General features: G+C 37.2%; 1 protein-coding gene across 3 annotated transcripts in view; it reads left to right on the top strand.

The window, feature by feature from the left end:
• The window catches only part of TSNAX (translin associated factor X), a 39,194-nt gene extending 16,905 nt beyond the window's left edge, over positions 1–22,289 (top strand). The window contains exons 5-7 of one of the 3 annotated variants that reach the window (XR_005578048.2): positions 17,069–17,196; positions 19,279–19,443; positions 20,300–20,388. Coding sequence is in view for 2 of the 3 variants with exons in the window: in XM_003940782.4 (XP_003940831.1) it covers positions 17,069–17,196; positions 20,300–20,677 (506 nt within the window). In the remaining variant the exon portion in view is untranslated. Of the gene's footprint in view, positions 1–17,068; positions 17,197–19,278; positions 20,241–20,299 lie in introns of those variants that run through there. The other 2 variants (XM_039464228.2, XM_003940782.4) reach the window with 2 other exon arrangements.
• Positions 22,290–22,572: the final 283 nt, after the last annotated feature.

Raw genomic sequence — 22,572 nt, forward strand, 5'->3', positions numbered from 1 at the left:
TTACAACCTATCTCCTAGTAAAGGCTTTATTTTGCTTACCCCAAATACTGAGGTTTTCCTCATACACCCAGCACACACTGTGCCCCTTTTATCTTAGCACTTTTTAACTTCTAATGTGTAATCTGTTTATGTATTACATTTCTTCATTATCTCTCCTTCCCTTACTAGCATGTAGACTCTAAATCTCTACAAAGGTTTCATTCTTGTTTTTCACTTTTCATATCCCAGACACCTAATAAGTACTCCATAAATATAAAATGTTGAAAGAATGAAGAACAAAAGTATTTTTAAAAGGCTTTTCTTTTTTGTTCAACTATATGCTTTATCTGATGATTTGCTTTCACAAGTTTATATTTTGCTGTGTTTTGTTTCTTCCAAAAGAAAACACCTTTCCAGGGACTATTGCTTAGATACATTAGCAGGAACAGGATCAGTGTTAATATTTAGGGAAGTTCCAAAGTTACTATATCAGTTCAGAGAAATTTGATGTAGGTTCATCATATTGGCAAAATTGTGAATGCTCAGTGGAAAAAATGAAGTAGGATGTGAATCTCTGTAAGCTTTTGGAATAACAATAGGAAGAGTAGTGGATGGAATGATACAGCTAAAAGTTGAATTTATCTGTTTAGGAGTGATATTAAGAGAGAAGTGCCAGAGATGTTGACTAGTTAAGGTAAAGCTAGGTGCAGAAATAGATGAATAAACTGTGACATTGCAGTGGCTTAACGAAATAGAAATTGAATCTTTCTCTCTTGAAGCCCAGGCTCTGTGGTGGTAGTTTGAGTGTGCTCTGCCTACTTAGTTATTCACAGACCCATGCTCTCTGGGGCTCTGCTGTTATGAGTACATGATTTCCAAGATCAGCCAGGGCATCAGCATAGAGCTGACAGAGAGGAATGGGGGTTGGTGCCTGAGGATTTTATGCACGAGCCCTGGAAATGTCATAGAGCATTTCTGCCCACATTTTATTGGTTAGTTACAAAACCACACCAGCTTTAAGGATGAATGGGAAATATGGTGTCTGTGTGTACCAAGGAAAACAAAATATGTTCGATAAATAGTTAATTTTTCTCTCCCTGAAACGGTAATTTGATGTTCTTTTGATGTAATAGAAAATTCAGGTATATGCCTATTGGTGGATTTAAAATTTTTTTCTGAATAGATTTTTCTTTTGTTTGAAAGCGTTCATTTGTCTAATCTGAAAGTGATTTTTTAACTGGTGAGAAGACTTCTAGTTGTAAATGAGGTGGGTGACAGTATTGCAAAAGGAATCTGTTTTGTTTTATCCACTCTGAAACACTTTCTGCTAGACTATTACCTCTCTGATAGCTAGTATCTAGTGCTTTAAACTGTTTAATCTAAAGCCAAAGGCTTTTTCTTGAAAATCTCAGATTCTGTATCTTCTTAAATTACATAAATTACGTATTTCATGTAACATAATTATGTAAAATATGCAGTTCATAGTTGCTGTAAATGTCAGATGATCAGTAGGCGTTTTTTGGTGACTGTTTCAATCACAATTTAGTAAGTGTATATTTTATACTGTGAACTTTCGTGATCACTGCTATGACCATGGGAAAATCTGTCTATAGGCATTTCCTGGGTTATGAAAACTCGGTTTATAAATACTCTTTCTAGATAAATGTCTGGTACATGCTACTTGGACTGTCCAAGTGTATGAAGGTCTTTTAGTCCAATTTCTCTTTTCATTTCTGAGCATTCCCATTCCTTTTCTGAAATCTTACTTCAGAAGGTTATTCTTTTGACCTAAGCTCTGTCAGTTGATAAGGATAGGGCTAAATAGGCAACATGGAGAAGAAGAGACACTGTCTTACTCCGTTTTGGACATATTGCACCAAGTCAGAGAGACCCTTATTCCTTGACAAACTCTTTTTTTTTTTTTTTGAGACGGAGTTTCGCTCTTGTTACCCAGGCTACAATTTCCCTTTTTTTTTTTTTTGAGATGGAGTTTCGCTCTTGTTACCCAGGCTGGAGTGCAATGGCGCGATCTCGGCTCACCGCAACCTCTGCCTCCTGGGTTCAGGCAATTCTCCTGCCTCAGCCTCCTGAGTAGCTGGGATTACAGGCACACACCACCATGCCCAGCTAATTTTTTGTATTTTTAGTAGAGATGGGGTTTCACCATGTTGACCAGGATGGTCTCGATCTCTTGACCTCGTGATCCACCCACCTCGGCCTCCCAAAATGCTGGGATTACAGGCTTGAGCCACCGCGTCCGGCACGACAAACTCTTAATTTATCATGGCTCAGTAGGATAAAAATAGTATTCTGTTAACGTAGTTTGCTAGTACTACTACTACTTCTTTTTTTTTTTTTGAAATGGAGTCTCTGTAACCTAGGCTGGAGTACAGTCGCGCGATCTGGGTTCACTGCAACCTCCTGTCTTCCAGATTCAAGCGATTCTTGTGCCTTAGCCTCCCAAGTAGCTGGGGTTACAGGCAAATGCCACCATGCCTAGCTACGTTTTGTATTTTTAATAGAGATGGGGTTTCATCATGTTGACCAGGCTGTTCTCAAACTCCTGACCTTAAGTGATTCACCCACATTGGCCTCCCAAAGTGCTGGGATTATGGGCGTGAGCCACTGTGCCCAGCCAGTTTGCTATTACTACTTAACAAACCAAAAAGTATCCAAGAATCGTAGTGTGTATTGAACTAGAATAACATTTTGGAAGAACAATAGCCCCTTTTAATTGTGAGCCAAAAAAGGGGGGCAAAAATCAGGGGAAGAAAAAAACATTGCTTTCTTTAGAGACATTATAAAATATGGTCTAGCAAAAATTAATGCAATTCTTATTATATTCTTCTCATCGTTTGGTATAAAGGGCCATTATGCCAGACACTGATACATTATTCTGTGTAAAACCTACTGTGTAAACAGTTGCCTGCACTTTACAGATGAGAAAATTGGAGCACAGTAAAATGAGTAAACTTATCTCAGTTCACACTGCTTGCAAGAGACTGAGTTAGCTTTAGAATCTAGGACATCCTCACTTAAAGTCTCTGCTTTCTGTTTTGCCATTATATTTTATTCTGAGGGAAGCTAGAGGCGAGAGGTGAGGCAGCTGTAGTGGTGCTTCTTGGTGTGAAATGAATAGGGCTTCAAGTTTGGTGTTAGCAGTGGGAATAGAGAGGAATGAGCATGTTTTTTCGAAGACAGTTTATTTTTTAAAAGTGTAAAGAAAGGGAATAGTCTGGGGATGCCTTTGGGTTTCTAGTTTGACCAACTGGATGAATAGGAATGTTATTTGTTAAAAGGAGAAAACAGGTAGAATGGGTTTTGGTTAAGATTAATTGGAAATCTTAGAACATACAGGTTGCTGCCTAGGAGGCAATTTGATTCATAGGTCTAGAAAACTCAGGACGCAAGTCTAATCTGCACTTACAGCCTTGGAGTCATGAACTCATAAACTGTAGCTAATTTTAAAGACATGGATAAGATTATCTAAGGAGAGTATAAAGTGAGAATAAAACCAAAGGCTGGTAACCTTAACTAAAGGAAATACAATACAGTATTTAATAGAATAGGATCCCTGAGTAATCGAGACTTGAGGATGGGATCCAGAGCTTAAACCTCATGTGAGACGATAGCTCCCTCTTCCCAGTTGGGCACTTATGGATGGCTGTAGAAGTAGGAAATTGAGAAAATTCTTGCTCCGTCACTTGCATTTTCATGTCCTGTGCTGAGAAAAGGGGATGTGGTGGGGAAATAGTATGGAATTGATAGGAGACTGGAGATTTAAGGATGACTCTGATAGCTCATGCCTGTAATCCCAGCACTTTAGGAGGCCAAGACAGGCTGATCATGCAGTCAAGAGATGGAGACCAGCCTGACCAACATGGTAAAACCCTGTCTCTGCTAAAAATACAAAAATTAGCCAGGCGTTGTGGTGCACACCTGAGGCAGGAGAATTGCTTGAACCCAGGAGGTAGAGATTGCAGTGAGCCAAGATTGCGCCACTGGACTCTAGCCTGGGCGACAAAGCAAAACTCTCTCTCAAAAAAAAAAAGAAAAAAAAAAAACTCTGAGTATAATGGGGATGGGAACTTAAGCAGGAACATTTAATAGTTATCATTATTCATTTTTGAAAGTTTACCTGAACAATAAATATAATTCTGTATAGCAATAGAAATGAATAAGGCAGAGAGTTAGATTAATTCATGGTTCGGGTTTTGCTCATTATTTGGCAGCAGGATGACAATGGGAGAAGTAGGACAAGATAAGCAGCCTGTTGCATTATTGTGGCCATGTTTGTAGTTAACATAGAAACTACATGTGTGTTGGGAAGCAGTATATTATGAATTGTGATGAGTAGTAAAATTAATAATACAAATTCCAGTGCCTGTGGTTTCTCTCAGAAGCCAAAGGTGCACTGATTGCAAGATACTGTATTAGTTTGATAGGCCTGCCATAATAAAGTGCCACATACTGGGTGGCTTAAACAGAAATTTATTTTCTTGCAGTTCTGGAGGCCTAAAGGCTGAGATCAAGGCGTTGGCAGGTTTGATTTCCCCTGAGACCTCTCTCCATGACATGCAGATGGCTGTCTTTTCCCGGGGTCTTCACATAGCTGTGTACACACATCTCTGTTGTCTCTGTATGTCTTAATCTCTCTTTACATCACCAGCCATACTGGATTAAGGAACCTCAGTGGACTCACTTAACTTAATCACCTCTTTAAAGACTCTGTCTCCAAATACACTCACATTCACAGGTACTAGAGGTTAGGGCTTCAACATATGATCAGCATATTTGGGGCATCCCAGTACAGTCCATAGCAGATATTTTTTGGTTTGTGCACTGCAGCTAGAGGATGAGCTACAAAAGTTATTTTTAAGTGGAAGGACTGGACTGGGGATTTGCTTTTGAGTTAAGTCCAGGGGTGGGTGGGGGTTTTGTGTTGTGCAACTGACCTGTGGACTTTTTTTGTAAACCCTCAAAAAGAGGTGCCTTAAGGGGAGAAGCAAATAGTGTCTGATACCAGGGATATAAATAGGATTTATGCAGAGCATATTCTCCTAGGCTGCAGTAATAATCTCAGGTGGGTTCAGAAAGCGTTGCTTTACTTGAGGCATGGCCCTCTGGTGGAGAGGGAAGTAGCTGTCTCTGCACATAAGGGAAAAAGTCTGAGGGAAGGGAGCCTTATTGATAACCATCACAGGACAGCAGGCATACCAGAAAGTGAACAGATTTTCTTTCTTTTCGTTCTTCCTTCTTTTTCCTCTTCTACTTCCTTCATCCCTCATTGGTTGGGGGAGAGAGTATGATGAGAGAGGAACAGAGATTAAAGGAATGGTAGGGGGAATTGGAAGCTGAGAATGGAGGCAGGCCTGTGTGAATGCCCTACCTCGGCAGGAACCCACTCGCCTGATAACTGTCATTTTAAAGGAGGAGGTTATAGGAAGAGTTTGATGATGTTCCCCATATCAAATCATGTCTCAGACAAGGGAAGTCAAAGCAAACAAAAGCCCTTTCCAACAGCATCTAAAAATTAAGAAATGATTTGAGGGATAATTTGTTATATTTTATATCACTTGGTAAGCAGTTCTGTGATAAATACAGTGTATTAAGAAAATAAAAGAATAAAGTTTTAGGTTTATATTTATTTATATAGTATTTTATATTCCTGTTAAAATATCTTAAATATCACTTCAAGGGACAAGGAATTTGAAAGTGCAGACAAGAGTTATTTAAGTGATTACTATAAGGATTAAACAAGATAGGAAGAGAATGTGATCCTTTGGTATTAGGAAAGTCAATTTTAGAAGATCCCCAGATTGGTATTAACTTTTCTAGTCTGTTGGGTCTCCTTTTAAGAGATAAGACTTGCTCAGTGATGTGAAGTAGAAGGAGATAGACTTTGCCATCAGACAGATCTAGACTTTAATATTCCTTAGTTCTGTAACCTTGGAACAAAGTGTACAACCTGTTTGAATTTCAGCCTTTTTTCTTTTAGCATGAGAACATTAATAGCTACCTCCTGCATTTTTTTTTTGAAATTAAATAAAATGCATGTATGGAAAGCATTTCTTATTTTGTTTGACATCTAACCATTAACAAATGTTCGTTCCTGACCCTTCTCAAATTTAGCAAAATTAATCTGTAATATTGTACTAAATTTAAAATTTTTTATTTTGGATAAAAACTCAGTGGCACCAGTTTGTTCAATATGTGTTCTTCAGTGCTAATGTAAAAACCCTGCTTAGGGCTGGAAATGATAGCTTATACCTGTAATCCCAGGACTTTGGGAGGTCGTGGTGGGAGGATCAGTTGAGACCAGTCTGTGTAGCTTAGCAAAACCCTGTCTCTACAAAAAAATTAAAAAAAAAAAATCAGCTAGGCATAGTTGCTTGCCTCTTTAGTCCTAGTGACTGGGGAGGCTGAGGCATGAGTATCACTTGAGCCCAAGGAGTTTGAGGCGGTAGCGAGCCACGATTATGCCACTGCACTCTAGCCTGAGTAACAGAGCAAGACTATGTCTCTCTTTAAAAAAAAAAAAAAAAAAAAAAAAAAAAGACCCAGTCTGGGCATGGTAGCTCATGCCTGTAATCCCAGAATTTAGGCAGGCAGAGGCTGGCGAATCACCTGAGGTCAGGAGTTCAAGACCATTCTGGCCCTATATGGTGAAACTTCATCTCTACTAAAAATACAAAAACTAGCTGGATGTGGCAGTGGGCACTTGTAATCCCAGATACTCTGGGAGCCTGAGGCAGGAGAGTCACTTGAACCCAGGTGGCGGAGGTTGCAGTGAGTCTAGATTGTGCCACTATATTCCAGCGTGGGCAACAGAGCCAGACTGTGCCTCAAAAAAAAAAAAGAAAAACTTCAGCCAGGCGCGGTGGCTCAAGCCTGTAATCCCAGCACTTTGGGAGGCCGAGGCGGGTGGATCACAAGGTCAAGAGATTGAGACCATCTTGGTCAACAAGGTGAAACCCCGTCTCTACTAAAAATACAAAAAAAATTAGCTGGGCATGGTGGTGCGTGCCTGTAATCCCAGCTACTCAGGAGGCTGCGGCAGGAGAATTGCCTGAACCTAGGAGGCGGAGGTTGCGGTGAGCCGAGATCGTGCCATTGCACTCCAGCCTGGGTAACAAGAGTGAAACTCTGTCTCAAAAAAAAAAAAACAACAAACAAACTTCAGACAAAATCCAAATTAGTGGAATTCTATGCAGAGTTTACTGTTGGTGGTATAAGTACACATACTTTACAAAGCTGAGGTGTATAAATGCATTTATTTTCAGTGTACAATTCATGTATTTGAAAGTAGATTTTTAGCAGAGTGGCCTGTGAAGCCAATATGAAGTGATTTCACTTTAACATTTCAGTGACTGATTTGGGGAAGCTAAGTTGTTTAAAAAATTCATGTGGTACTCAGAGAAATAGTTATAAGTGTAATTTTTAAAAATTGAGATGTTATATACCACATAACCCTTTTAAATTGAACAATTCAGTTGTTTTTACTGTTTCCACAAGGTTATGTACTTACCACTGCCTAATTTCAGAATATTTTCATCATGCTCAAAAAAAACCTTCTACCCATTAGCAGTCATTCCCCATCCCGCTTCTCCTAATACCAGGGTTAGCCTCTGGTAAACACTGATCTGCTTTTTGTCTCTATGGATTTGTCTATTCTAGGTATCTCATATAAATTGAATCAAACCATATATGGCCTTTTGTGTCTGATTTCCTTGAGCATGTTTTCAGAGTTCAGCTATGTCATAGCATATATCTGTATTTCATTCCTTTTTAATAACTGAATTATAGTCTGTTTTGCAGATATACCATATTTTGTTAATCTGTCATCTGTTGATGGATGTTTGGGTTGTTTCCACTTTTGGCCCTTTGTGAATAATACTGCTGTTATTTGCCTACAAGTCTTAGTGTGAATATATGCTTTCAATTCTTTTGGGTGTATATATTTAGCAGCAAAATTGCTGAATTGTATGTTAAACAATTTCTGAAAAAGCATTAAAAACAGAGAAACAAAGTTGAGATGTGAGCTTCAAATTTATTATCAAACCTCTGTTGTATCTGTTTGCCTTTATATATAGTTTTTGATGGAGAGTTGGACTGGATGTATATAGCTTAAATATTAAAGGAATAAGTAAAAATAATCCAAAGCCTTTAACTAGGTTTCCCTGTTATATGTTCTAATAGGGGAACAAGAAAAAAAACAACAATTTACATAAAAGCAACCTACAGACTTCTCTCTTACTGGCAGCTGATTCTGTAAATAATTCTAATTGGATTTCATCCAAGGCAAAGACAGAAGGGGAAGGCATTGTTTGATGGAATATGGCAGTAGGTTGAAAATTTTCACCTTGGGGATTATTCACTGAAAATAGCGGATGTCCTCTTTATCAAGTTGAAACATAACTTGTTTAAACATCCTTTTACCTACATGTGACCAAAAATGCTTTTCAGTGTTTTGGGTCAGATGTCCTTGAACTTTCTCCACATTATAGCATGAAACCTAATTTCTGTGGGGCAAAAATGGCCACCTCATCTCTGAAGTAATTTTTATTAACACATTTCAGGGACAACTTATATAATGACTTATATAATGACTTATATAATACTTGAAAATTAAATTATCTGATGCCTACCCACATTTAATAGAGATTTGACAGCACATGTAAATTCTGAGGGCTCTTACTCCATGTTCTCTCTTTTCCCTATTAAAAAATAAATCAGGACCTCAAATTCTGTTCTTCATCAATTTGAACTCTAATCTTATTAGAAAGTATTATAAATTAAGTACAACTGGATCTGAATAACTGAATACCAAATTTTAAAATATTTTTGTTTGTTGAGGCACTTACAGTTTCATAGACCTTGGTGAAGAGAAACCGGGAGAGATTATTAGAAGGAATTTATAGTAAACAGTTGAGTCTCTTCTACATATAACAGTTGCTGTCTTTGGGAGCGGGCCAAGGAGCAAAGTTGTCTGGGCATTATACCCACCCTTAGAGTTCTGGGGTGCAAAATAGGTGATCAGACAGCTGTTTGTAATCTAAAACTGACTGAAACATTTAATTGAAGTACAACTTTCATATAGTGGGAATGAAGAAAGTAGTTCTGCCTTGATTGGGGCCTATTTAAACTGTTGTTGTAGGTAGAGAAAGATGTGAGAGGGAGGGCATAGTCACAGAATGGCGTGGAATCATGGGAAGTATATAGTGTGTTTGAAAGACTGCAGAATAAGGTTAAACAAAACATGGAGAAAAGCTGAACTGGGAATTAAGGGGGAGGGGAAATGTTGAGAAAAATGGGTATGTTTTATATGGAGTTAACTGTAAAGAAGCCAGTAAGGTGGGAAGGGTGTGAGCTTTTGAATTATAGAAACTTTCACCATTTACTGTGTGACTTGGCTGGATTTTTTGACTTCTCTGTGCCTCAGTTTATTTATTAAGGATAGTAATACAGTCTATAAGGTTATATTGAGCATTAAAAAGATGGATGTAAATTTCCAGATCCATACATGTTAACAAGTAGTAGACATTCAAGACCTAGTAAACTATTATTTTAAAAAAGTTCTGTTGAGAGCTTCTGGGTGATACCCCTAAATAATTGAAAGGAGGGACTTACAGGTTTGAATAGTCATGTTTATAGCAGCATTATTCACAAAAGCCAAAAGGTAGAAGTGACTCAATTGTCTATCTATAGATGAGTGAATAAGCAAAATCTGGTATATGCATACAATTAGAATAGTATTCAGCCTTAAACAGGAAGGAAATTCGGACATATGTTACAACATGGATGAAGCTTGAAGACATTATGCAAAGCGAAATAAGCCAATCACAGAAGGGCAAATACCGTATTTGTTACTTACATGAGGTACCTAGATTAGTCAGAAACATAGAGACAAGAAAGTAGAATGGTGGTTGCCAGAGGCTGAGGGGAGGAGGGATGGGGATTTATATTTAGAAATGCTTGGTCTAGAATTTCATTTTGGAAAGATTAATAAAAGAATTCTGGAGATGAATGGTAATAATGGTTGTTAAGTGTTATTAATGTATTTAATACCACTAAACTGTACACTTAAAAATGGCTGAGCTGATAAATGTTACGTTTATTTTACCACAATAAAAAATCAGAAAAAATAAAATGAAACTGTGCTAATTTTTTAAAAAGTCAAATTCTAACCACTTAAGCTTTTTAAGCAAGGTGGCATAATTCATTTAGTTGGGAACAAATGTTGCTTACTATATTGCACTATTTGGCTTACAGATGAATGGAGAAAAAAGTGTTATCTTAAGAGTTTGCTCCTGCTCAAAGAAAGACTGAAGTTCCAGTTTTCCAAGGTCCTCTGTGGTACTTAAGGATATTGTCCCAGGGTAGATGTTCATTCGTTGAGTAGAGTCCTTAAGGAGTTTTTGGACATGCAAGAGTAGAAATGGAGCTAAGTTGACTGTAGGAACCAAAGAGCCTTGCATAGTAAAAGATGAATAATTGTAAATTTCATAGTTCCGCAATGGAAGAGGGGAAATAATTGAAAACAATAGGCTATCAAAAAGCTAAGTAGTATTTTTAAAACTACTCCTGATTCTGAATGAATGTTACTGAACAAAGATGACGATTACAGCAGACAATTGTAAAATACCATGTGTTTGACAATGGAAAAAAAAAAAGTTTGTCCACCTTCATTAGTTGTAAAAAGTTGTTTCATCCATTAGTTAATTCAAAACATGGAAAATGGTTTTAATGAGTTTATTTTTAAAAATAATTTGTAATTCATAAAATCAACTAGGTACAACTAAATTTCAGGCCTGGGCCTCGTAAAAGTACTAGATGCCATGATCTCTATGGTACTTTTCAAATTTGGAATATTTTGAACTATTCTTCCACTGAAATATGAAAAAAAAGTACCTTAATAAAACTAAACTATATGGCAGCCACACAGAAATGCTATTTGCTTCTGTAACAAGGTACTGCTGAATGATACAGAATACTGGTAGTATCTTGTTGCTGAAGTGTTTGTCGCCTTATTAACAGCAACATATGACATAATAATAAATTCAACAGATAGGATAAACAACATTACATTGGGCAGCGTGGAGAGAATAACAGCCCTCTTCCCATGTAATGCTGTTTATCCTATTTGTTGAACTTAATATTATTCAAGGCTCAGGAAAATATGTGTGTACTGCCTTCAATTGACACAGTCTTAGTTTTTTGTTTTTTGGTTTTTTTTGAGACAGAGTTTCACTCTTATTGCCCGGGTTGGAGTGCAATGGCGCCATCTTGGCTCACTGCAACCTCTGCCTCACAGATTCATGCAGTTCTCCTCCCTCAGCCTCCCAAGTAGCTGGGATTACAGGCATGTGCCACCACACTCAGCTAACTTTGTATTTTTAGTAGAGATGGGGTTTCTCCATGTTGGTCAGGCTGGTCTTGAACTCCTGACCTCAGGTGATCCACCTGCCTCAGCCTCCCAAAGTGCTGGGATTATAGGTGTGAGCCACCGTGCCCAGCCCCAGTCTTCGTTTTTATATTGTCTCCCTCCCTTCCTATTGCCATGTATAAGACAAGCACGTTGCCAGTTGTGTTTGATTCTGACATTTGAAGCCCAGCTATTTTTTTGCTCAACATGCATACAAATAGATGTTTATGTACCCGTCTTGGAAATGTAAGCCTTTGTGAATTATAACTTAACTGTAGCATCAATTGAGGCTGATAATGTTAAGTGGGGGCGAATTTAAGCTACATTAATGGTTTGGCCCTGTATTCTGAGTGCCATGGGAAGTTATTTGGGCTTTAAACAGGAGTGATGTGGTCATAGTTACATGTTAAGAAGGCCAACAGTCTGCAGTGTGAGAATGGATCAGAAGAGATCAAGTATAGATGGGAGGAGACCAGGAGGTGCTTAGAATTGGCAAAACTGAGAGAACCAGGTTTGGAAGGAAGATACTGAGTTCATTGTTAGAAGTGTTGATTTTGAGGTATCTTTGATAAGGATGTCAAATATTGGTTTGGATATATGTGCCTGTAGGCCAGAGATGTGAAGTTCGGGGACAGCAAAGTTACTCGAAACCAAGTGTAGGTGAACTGGAGGAAACCTAGGACTAATGTAGGCAGAGACTTAAGAAGACATGACCATAGAGGCAGACAGATGGGAAATCAGGAGATGATGCTGTCAAGGAAATCAAAGGAAAACTTGTTTAAAGAGAGGAGGTGGCCCAAAATGCTGAATGCTGCTGAGATTAAGATGAAAAAAATGTCCATTAGTCTTATTTATTATGGTAATCTTAACAAGAACTATGTTGGTATAGAGGTGGGCCCAAGCTAGATTGAAGTAGGTTGAGAAGTGTGAGATGAAGTTATTGAGGAAATGTTGCAGCTAGCTACTTCAAGAAATTTAGCTCTGAGGAGGAGGAGGGTGATGGAGCAATAGTTGAGAGGAAAGATAGGATCCATAGGTAGGAGAGATGTGAGTGTGTTTCAGTATTTCTATAAGCATCCAGTAAAGAACATAAAGTGGGAACACCTAGTACACTGGAGGGAGAATTCATGTGAAGCTTCCAGCTGGTACTGAATCTTGATTCCTGAACCTAATACAGTAACTAACCACAGAAAATGGAATATCTTCTTTAGGTAATAGGACTGAAGGAGAAATAATACCATTATTTATTTTCCTGATTCCCTGTTGTATTCATCAGGGTCCAAACAGGAAACAAATGGAAATTAGATGGTAATTTGAGCAACATACAGACTTATTAACTGTACAGGGGATTATGAGAGGAAAAGAGAACTCTCAAGAGTACTGGAATATCAGATAGAGTGAGCAGCCAGTACCCCTAGGGTGGAGGCAGAGCACCCAAGGAAGAAAATTTGGCAGAACTCAACCCTCACCCTTCACAGGATGAGATCTAGACCTTGCTGGAGAGTGTGGGCATGGCACACTGGATGGCAGAGACGTTTGCTGAGCTGTTGTGCTGATGGAACTCTCTAGGAAGCTGTCCATGGGGAAGTGCCATGCAATGGAATTTCCTGTCCAAGGAGGTGGCTTAATGGTAAGCCTATCTCTGGGGTACAAAAGAAGCTGTCCCCAGGCAGGTGCTACATGCTGCTGGCCTCCTTGAAGTGCTGGCTGCCCTACACTCGGGGGGCTGTGAAGAGGGGCACAGCAGAACCAGGCAGAGAGCTCTTTACTTTACTGTTCTTTGAGCATGTGACACCCTATACCAACAAAATGTAATATATTGCCAGATGGCATAGAAGACATGTTTTAAGCATTCACCTCCTTTATCTGAAATAATGGAACTAAGAGACAAAAATTGACAAGTGATAGATACACCTATTACTGGTCCTTTGACTTAATTTTTTTTTTTTTTTTTTTTTTGCTGTAATGACTAACATCCTTGTACATAAATCTTTGTACATATCTTCTTGTTTAGCTCATAAGAGGCTCACATTAGAGCATATTTAGAGACGTGATTATTGATTTTTATGTTTTGCTGTCTGCTTTTGTGTGCATGAAGTATCTTTAGGAGGAAATAAGAAATAAGAGATTTCGTTTAGGGAGGGGAACTGGGTGGTATCACCTATTCATAAAACTAAAAATTCATAAAATTAAACGATGTAATCTGTTTTGTTAAACTTAACCTTGCTAATGTTTAATTTCACAGAACATTATAGTCTATCAAACAAATTGTCCTTTCTGACCTACACTTGGACATCATTTGTAGCTCTGAATGAGTCAGGGTATTTTCATTTAATTACGTTTCCTCTTAGTGCTATCAAAACCAGGGTCATCCATTTTCCTTTGTGTCCTTGACCTTTGCCTGGCATTTGATGTGATGATCATATAGATGTTAGCCCCCCAACACTGTTATCACCAGACCAGATGTGTAGTGTCAAGTGGGGGAGATTCGTAAGTAGCAGGACTCTGTTATAAAAAGTGTTACAGAACTTAAATATTATGATCCTGTTATAATTAGAAATATATTCTCTTGCTATTTTTACAACAAAGCCTTAAAAAACTAAGTTTCTTAACCTAACAATAATTATAATTAAGAAATACTTCTGGCCGGGCATGGTGGCTCATGCCTATAATACTAGCACTTTGAGAGGCCAAAGGTGGGCGGATCACGAGGTCAAGTGATCAAGATCATCCTGGCCAACATGGTGAAACCCATCTCTACTAAAAATATGAAAAATTAGCTGGGCATTGTGGCGGGTGCCTGTAGTCCCAGCTACTTGGGAGGCTGAGGCAGGAGAATTGCTTGAACCTGGGAGGCAGAGGCTGTAGTAAGCTGAGATCATGCCACTGTACTCCACCCTGGGGATATAGCAAGACTCTGTCTCAAAAAAAAAAAAGAAAAAAGGTATTTTTTTTTTCTGTACCACCTTTTAGATTAAGAAATAATAAAACAATATTGAAAATTTTGGCTATGGAATGTAGTTGTTTTAAAACACTTGAAAAAGTATTTATAGTACTGTAGGCATGTAACAAAATTGCACTTTACCCTTTACATTTATATAAACATTTAAAGTATTTATAGTTACATTTTGAGCTTTACCAAAATTTACTTTTCAGTTCAAGCATTGTTTATGTCTTGTACAAAATTGTATTGTACAGCTTTTTTTTAAACTGAAAGTAATTTATAGATTCAGTGCTATCCCCATCAAGCTACCAATGACCTTCTTCACAGAACTGGAAAAAACCTCCTTAAACTTCATATGGATCCAAAAGAGAGCCTGCATAGCCAAGACAATCCTAAGCAAAAAGAACAAAGCTGGAGGCATCACGCTACCTGACTTAAAACTATACTACAGGGCTACAGTAATCAAAACAGCATGCTACTGGTACCAAAACAGAGATACAGACCAATGAAACAGAACGGAGGCCTCGGAGGCAATGCCACACGTCTACAACCATCTGATCTTTGACAAATCTGACAAAAACAAGCAATGGGGAAAGGATTCCCTGTTTAATAAATGATGTTGGGAAAACTTGCTAGCCATGTGCAGAAAGCAGAAGCTGGACCCCTTCCTGACACCTTACACTAAAATTAACTCCAGATGGATTAAAGACTTAAACATAAGGCATAACACCATAAAAACCCTACAAGAAAACCTAGGCAAAACCATTCAGGACGTAGGCATAGGCAAGGACTTCATGACTATTAACACCAAAAGCAATGTCAACAAACGCCAAAATAGACAAATGGGACCTAATTAAACTCCAGAGCTTCTGTACAGCAAAAGAAATCATTAGAGTGAACCAGCAACCAACAAAATGGGAAAAATTTTTTGTGCTCTACCCATCTGACAAAGGGCTAGTATCCAGAATCTACAAAGAACTAAAACAGATTTACAAGAAAAAAAAACACATTCAAAAGTAGGCAAAGGATATGAACATAACACTTTTCAAAAGAAGACATATATGAGGCCAACAAACATGAAAAAATGCTCATCATCACTGGTTATTAGAGAAATGCAAATCAAAACCACATTGAGATACCACCTCATGCCAGTTAGAATGGTGATCATTAAAAAATCTGGAGACAACAGATGCTGGAGAGGATGTGGAGACATAGGAACACTTTTACACTGTTAGTGGGAGTGTAAATTAGTTCAGCTGTTGGGGAAGACAGTGTGGTGATTCCTCAAGGACCTAGAAATAGAAATTCCATTTGACCCAGCAATCCCATTACTGGATATATACCGAAAGGATTATTTATTGTTCTATTATAAAGACACGTGGACACGTATGTTCATTGCAGCACTGTTTACAATAGCAAAGACCTGAAACCAACCCAAATGCCCATCGATGAGACTGAACACAAAAAACAACGAGTTTGTGTTCTTTGTAGGGACATGGATGAATCTGGAAACCATCATTCTCAGCAAAGCAGAAAAGAGTTACCTAGTCTTAGATCCATTTTCAAATATGAAGAGATAAACAGTATTTTGACACTTTTACCTACATTACTTAAAGTGGTTTTGCCTATTAAAACTTTAAGATCCAAATGATTCTTAATTTTATGTCTTATTTATTTGAATCATTGCATTTTGCTGGTTAACAAAGCAAAAATTAATTTGTATAATTTTTTATAAAAGCCTATCAAAATTTATAGAATAGGTTTTTCTTAAATCCTTATTAAACTCTTAAAAAAATTTTTTTTCTGGACGGGCAAGGTGGCTCAAGCCTGTAATCCCAGCACTTTGGGAGGCTAAGGCAGGCAGATCACCTGATGTCAATTCAAGACCTTCCTGGCCAACATGATGAAACCTGGTTTCTACTAAAAATGCAAAAATTAGCCAGGCGTAGGGGTGCGCCCCTGTAATCCCAGCTACTAGGGAGGCTGATACAGAAGAATTGCTTGAACCCAGGAGGTGGAGGTTGCAGTGAGCTGAGATCATGCCATTGCACTCCAGCCTGGGCAATAATAACAGAACTCTGTCCCCCCCCCCAAAAAAAAAAATCTAAAAATCTTTATTTCTCTGCAGGAAAAAGTAGAATTTTAAGACTAATGACAAATGATGTAGAAAAAAGAAACTGAATACATTTACATATGAGCTGTCACAGGAATGTTTGCTATGTTCAGTGCCAGTTCCCACCATCTGTTCCCAGGCCATTCTTGTGTCTTTGAGACGGAGTTTTGCACTTGTTGCCCAGAGTGGAGTGCTGTGGTGCAGTCTTGGTTCACTCCAGCCTTTGCCTCCCAGATTTAAGTGATTCTCCTACCTCAGCTTCCCTAGTACTGGGATTACAAGCGCCCACTACCACGCCCAGCTAATTTTTGTATTTTTAGTTGAGATGGGGTTTCACTTTGTTGGCCAGGCTGGTCTTGAGTTCCTGACCTCAAGTGATCCACCCACCTCGGCCTCCCAAAGTGCTGGGATTACAGGCATGAGCTACCACGCCCAGCCCCCAGACCTTCTTTCTATTCCAAGTATCTAGTCTAGTGCTGGCATTATAGTAGGCATCCATTAAGCTTTTTTTTTTTTAGCTAGATGATGATCAATTTGAAGTTTCTAAATATGACATTCTTACTAATTTAGTGCTTATTCTTAGTAATTTTCTTTGTCGTGTTTTCAGGACTACAGGAATATGTGGAAGCTGTCTCTTTTCAACACTTCATCAAAACACGATCATTAATCAGTATGGAGGAAATTAATAAACAGTTGATATTTACGACTGAAGACAGTGGGAAAGAAAATAAGACTGTGAGAACTTAAAATTTATTTCACATTTATTTTATAATTTATATCACAATGTGATGATTCTGGTAGATTTACTGGCTTTTAATGCTAAGATTGAGATCGGAATGTTCTTTCTAAAGTGTGGTTCTCAACTAGGAAACGGTCTTTTAAAATATTTCAGTTAGTGGATAATCAAGAACAACTATGGGCATATTGAGAAAGTAATGCTCTTTACCTAAAGCATTATGGAGTGATTATTGCAAATCCTCTTTTGGTTTTACTATTTTTCACGTACCCTATAAGGTTTATAAGTACTATCTTATTTAATTCTTTTGTTAGCCTTATGTGTTAAGCATTATTACTCTCATTTTACAGAGAAAAAAACAGACTTTTAGAGAGTTTAATTAACTTACTAGAAGCCACACAACTAAAAAGTGTGGCAGAGCTAAGATTTGAAATTAGGTATTTTGAATCCAAGCTTGTGCCCTTGTCCACTCTGCCAGTGTTTCTCACAGTGTGCTGGAGGGATCCCTCGTATCAGGTACCTACCTCAAAGGGTTATTTTAAAGGATTTGACTTAAAGGTTATTAATTCGGCAATATATAGCACCTGACACATAAGTACTCAGTAGTTTGCTGTTATAGAGTAGTTTTTATATAGTGAGAGCTGTTAATCTTTTACTCAGTTTATAATGCTTGTATCTGAAATTCATGTAGTTTTTCTCAATTAAGAAAAAAAACTTCTGCAGTTTGACTTTTAAACAAATACTATTTTTTTCCTTCTGGGTTTCAAGATAAAACATTCAGGCAATAAGGTAAGCTGTATTGACTGAAACTTTCTGAGATACCAGTATACTTAAAGATCAAATTAAAAAAACCCTTTTTTTGTCTTTTTGAAATTATCTTTTAAAACACCAATTATTCAGGATAGGTAGGTAGGAGATGGAAGATGCTGTAGAAATAATATTTTCTTGAATATGAACTAAAGTATTAATACAAATGAGACTAATTTGGCTTGACAGGTAGAACTTTAAGGAAGCCATGTATTTTCTTAACTTTTTAAACTATGTGAAGTTTATTAAGGAGGAAATTTATTTTGAGAAGTAAAATTTCTTCATGTTTTTTATTTATCTAGTGTAGAATGAATTACACAAAGAAGGAAAGTAGGCATATTTGACCCTGCTTCTTAACATAATATTGAGGAAGTTACTACACTTCCCTTTAAAGTTCTCTTTAATATCAAAAGGAAAACATTGGGGAAAAGGCCAGAAAATTTAGAATCAAAGTACTGTTTTCAGAACTTAGGTACTAGATTATTTTAAGATTATGGGGCTATAATATTCATATACACATTTCAAATTGTTAAGACTGTCTTCATAAATAACTTTAAGTGCTAAAGATTCTTGGTGCTTGGTGCTGAAATTTCTGGGAATTTGATTGGAAAAGGTATTTTGCTCTGACTTGCCTGTTAGGAATATTATCAAAAGTATTTAATTTTTATTTTAAAAACTTCTTATTGTGAAGAATTTCAAACATGCAGAAAAATAGAATGGAAACACATAGGGCCACTAACTAGCTGTCGTATTATCTGTGATGTTTCTTGGACCTCACTCCTTATGCTAAGTGATGAGGACGTTGCACCAGATGGTCTCTGAAGAGTCCAAACAGTGTATTAGGATTCATGTATTAGATACATAGCAAAGAGTGATCTTAGTAAAACTATATCCCTAGTCTCAGCTTATGTTTATGTAACTTCCTTTAAACTTTACTCAAAAGAATTATCTCATTAGCTCCTCAAATGCACAATTCTTACTTGCACGCCTTTGTACTTCTCACTTCCTAAAATGTCCTTTGATGTAATTGCAACTTTACCTACTCTTTTATACATACAGCCTTTTAGTAACAATTTAGGCCTTGTCTCTACCAGAAAGAATTTAATAGAGGGAGATAAATGTGGAGAGAGATTTACATGATGATAGTAATCATGATAGCAGCTGGCATTTGTTTAATATTTACTTTGTGTTAGGCATTATGCCAAGAACTTGGTAACTGTTATTTAATCCTTAAGATAAACCTCTGAGGTAGGTACTGTTATCCCATTTTACAGATGAGGAAACTGAGGTTTAGAGAGATGAAATAACTTGCCCAAGGGCATACACCTTATGAAGCAAGGTCCTGGAAGAGGTGGGAGGAGATGGGTCAAGGTCATTTGGAAGAGTTAACCTCAAACAAGAGGAGGGACAACTCATCATCTGAGACTGGAGGATAGAAGGTAAAGATGGGTGTGGATATAAATTTTTTATTTTTTTCGTAGGGATAAAGGCACTTGCAAGAGATTGTGCTAGGTAAGCTGGCAAATGACCAAATCAGTGAAATTGGGCAAGATTGTCTACTGAAAGTGAAGAGGTTTGAGACTGAGGAGAGTGGTGAAAGGTTTCAAACAGTGTTAAAAGAGGCTGGAGAGAGAACCATCTAATCATAAGTAAAAGGATTGGAGAGTAATTTGTAGCAGTACAAACTCTACAGTTGTGATGACCATTTAACTCAATGACTGGTACTCAGCCACCTGAAACAGGGACTAATGAGTAGATTTTAGCATTGATTAAGGATTCTATTTTTGCTGGGTAGGTGCAAGTAGAAAATACAGCAGTCAAAGGGAATTGAGGATACAGTGAGAAAATAATAAATCGTGATGACCAGTGCTGAGTAGGGAAAGACAAGAGGCCAGAAAAAGACTAAAGGGCTTAGGAAAGCATGAATGGATCAGGAACTTGGAGGGCTGTCTGATTTTTCATTTAAGTAAGTAAGTGTTGTGCAATAAAGTCATTAAGCCTTAAGAATTTTTTATTGTGTAAGTCAAGTGAAGTTGGAAATAGTTGGTTTCATAATTATATATTTCAAAAGTATCTTGAAGTCATCTGGTTTAATTCACTACCCAGGGCATGGATTCCTCTTATCACATCCCAAATGGTTATTAAGCAAAATAGATTTATTTCAGTTAGAAAACATTATGACTAATTTGCTGTTGATTTTGTACTTCTATAATAAATGCAGTACGTACTATATTAACTCTTTTTCACCGTGTACTTTCTTTGTGTGTGTATGTGTGTTTTTTGTTTCTTTACCAGCCTTCCTCTGACGCACAGGATAAGCAGTTTGGTACTTGGAGTCTGAAAGTCACACCTGTCGATTACCTTTTGGGAGTGGCTGATTTAACTGGAGAATTGATGCGGATGTGTATTAACAGTGTGGGGAATGGGGACATTGACACCCCCTTTGAAGTGAGCCAGTTTTTACGTCAGGTTTATGATGGGTTTTCATTCATTGGCAACACTGGACCTTACGAGGTTTCTAAGAAGCTGTATACCTTGAAACAAAGTTTGGCCAAAGTGGAGAATGCTTGTTATGCCTTGAAAGTCAGAGGGTCAGAAATTCCAAAGCATATGTTGGCAGATGTGTTTTCAGTTAAAACAGAAATGATTGATCAAGAAGAGGGCATTTCTTAGAATGATAGAATGACATTACTCTCATTCTTTTGAGAACTCCTAAAAGACCAATTTGTAAGACTTACTTAGTATTTCATTTAACTTTATTGTGGCTTTTACATAGAAACATATTCAGTTGTACTTGTTTTAAATTGTATACAAGCTGTACATAAAATTAGCCAAATGAATCATTTCTTATATCTTAAGAAAGTTTGCATACGGATGTTTGCATATATGCCTTTTTGAATTTTTGCTGGTTAACCTTTATCATTTATCTTGGTAACGTGAACATGCTTCAGAGTGCACTTCTTGCCATAGCCCATTTTATTATTTACTTTGAAGTTTGGAGTGATAATTTTTAGTGGAAGCAATTTGTAATTTAAGTTGATTTTATTATATATAGAAAAGATTTTTTAGTTAAACTTGTGGACTTGAGCTTCCTGTTTAAATTTCTTCTTAATAATGTGCCAAGCCTCAAAAATAGGCTTATTCCATGGAACAAGAATTAAAAATGAATAGGCTATCAATATATAATTTAAGTACAAGTTTAGGGCGGGCACAGTGGCACATGCCTGTAATCCCAGCACTTTGGGAGGCCGAAGTGGGCCAGTTCACACGGTCAGGAGTTTGAGACCAGCCTGACTGATATGGTGAAACCCCATCTCTACTGAAACTACAGAAATTAGCCAGGTGTGGTGGCATGCACCGGTAATCCCAGCTACTCAGGAGGCTGAGGCAGGAGAATTGCTTGAACCTGGCAGGTGGAGGTTGCAATGAGCTGAGATTGTGCCACTACATTCCAGTCTGGGCACAGAGCAGGACTGTATCTCAAAAAAAAAAAAAAAAAAAAAAAAATACAAGTTTGTAAGGTATTATAGTAAAAATTCACATTTTGGCTGATTTTAGATCATTTAAAAATTTATATAAAACAACCTTCCATAAAAATTTGACAGATACCCGGATGTTCCTCTCTCCATTTATTTTTTAACACAGAAGGTCTGATAGAGAATTGGAGCTAAATTATAATATTTTTGTTGGTAAAGTTAAGTTGAATTATATACTTGTACATACAATGGAAGTGCTTTTAATGGTGATTATTTAGCAATTTTTGTTTTATGTTAGGCATGTTTGGAGGCTTTCCTATTCTAGCATTTAAATTTAAATTTTATTAAAATTAAATAATTTAAATCTAGCATTTAAATTTAAATAATTTAAGTCTAGGATTTACATTTAAATAATTATAATAAAGTTTTGAAACACTAAGTTAATCCAGACCTTTAGTTGTCCCGTGGTGTTGATAAAGTTGCCAAAGAAAATGTATTATGTACAATTCAGCAATAAGACAGTTGTCAACACAGTTAAGAATAACGATGGTAATTGCTAGTAATATTTAGAATTTAGAATTTGCCTACTGAAACTAGTTATAGATTACTTGTGATGTGAAACTGACTTGAGCATGACAACCAGACATTTCCAGTTGGTTTTGTAAGTTTTGAGAATCTAGATACTGGGTTTTATTTTTCGAAAGATTAGCTCTGTTTGTAAGGGCTGATTCCTTGAAAATGTGATTTTCCAAAAAAAAAAAAAAAAAAAAAAAGAAAGAAAATAAAACATGGACATGCCTAGTAAATTATATTTGTTTGTTTGTTTGTTTGTGTTAGTGAGGGTTTTTTGGTTTCCCAACCTGTAGTCAACTCACTACAGGTGAGTTGGTGCCATTGCTACTGAAATATCTCCGCAGTTCATGTAATACTAACTGTGGGTGTTATGGTAGAGAATCTAAACATACGCCTAGTGTCTCACTTGTAAAATGCTTATTATGGTGGCATCATGTGTGGTAATGTTTTTCATCTTTAATAGAAATATTAAATCTATTAGAACATCTATTCTAAGATATACTGCTCAAAGTCCCATTA

The sequence above is a fragment of the Saimiri boliviensis genome, chromosome 14 (genome assembly GCF_048565385.1).
Source record: "Saimiri boliviensis isolate mSaiBol1 chromosome 14, mSaiBol1.pri, whole genome shotgun sequence".
Lineage (NCBI taxonomy): Eukaryota > Metazoa > Chordata > Mammalia > Primates > Cebidae > Saimiri > Saimiri boliviensis.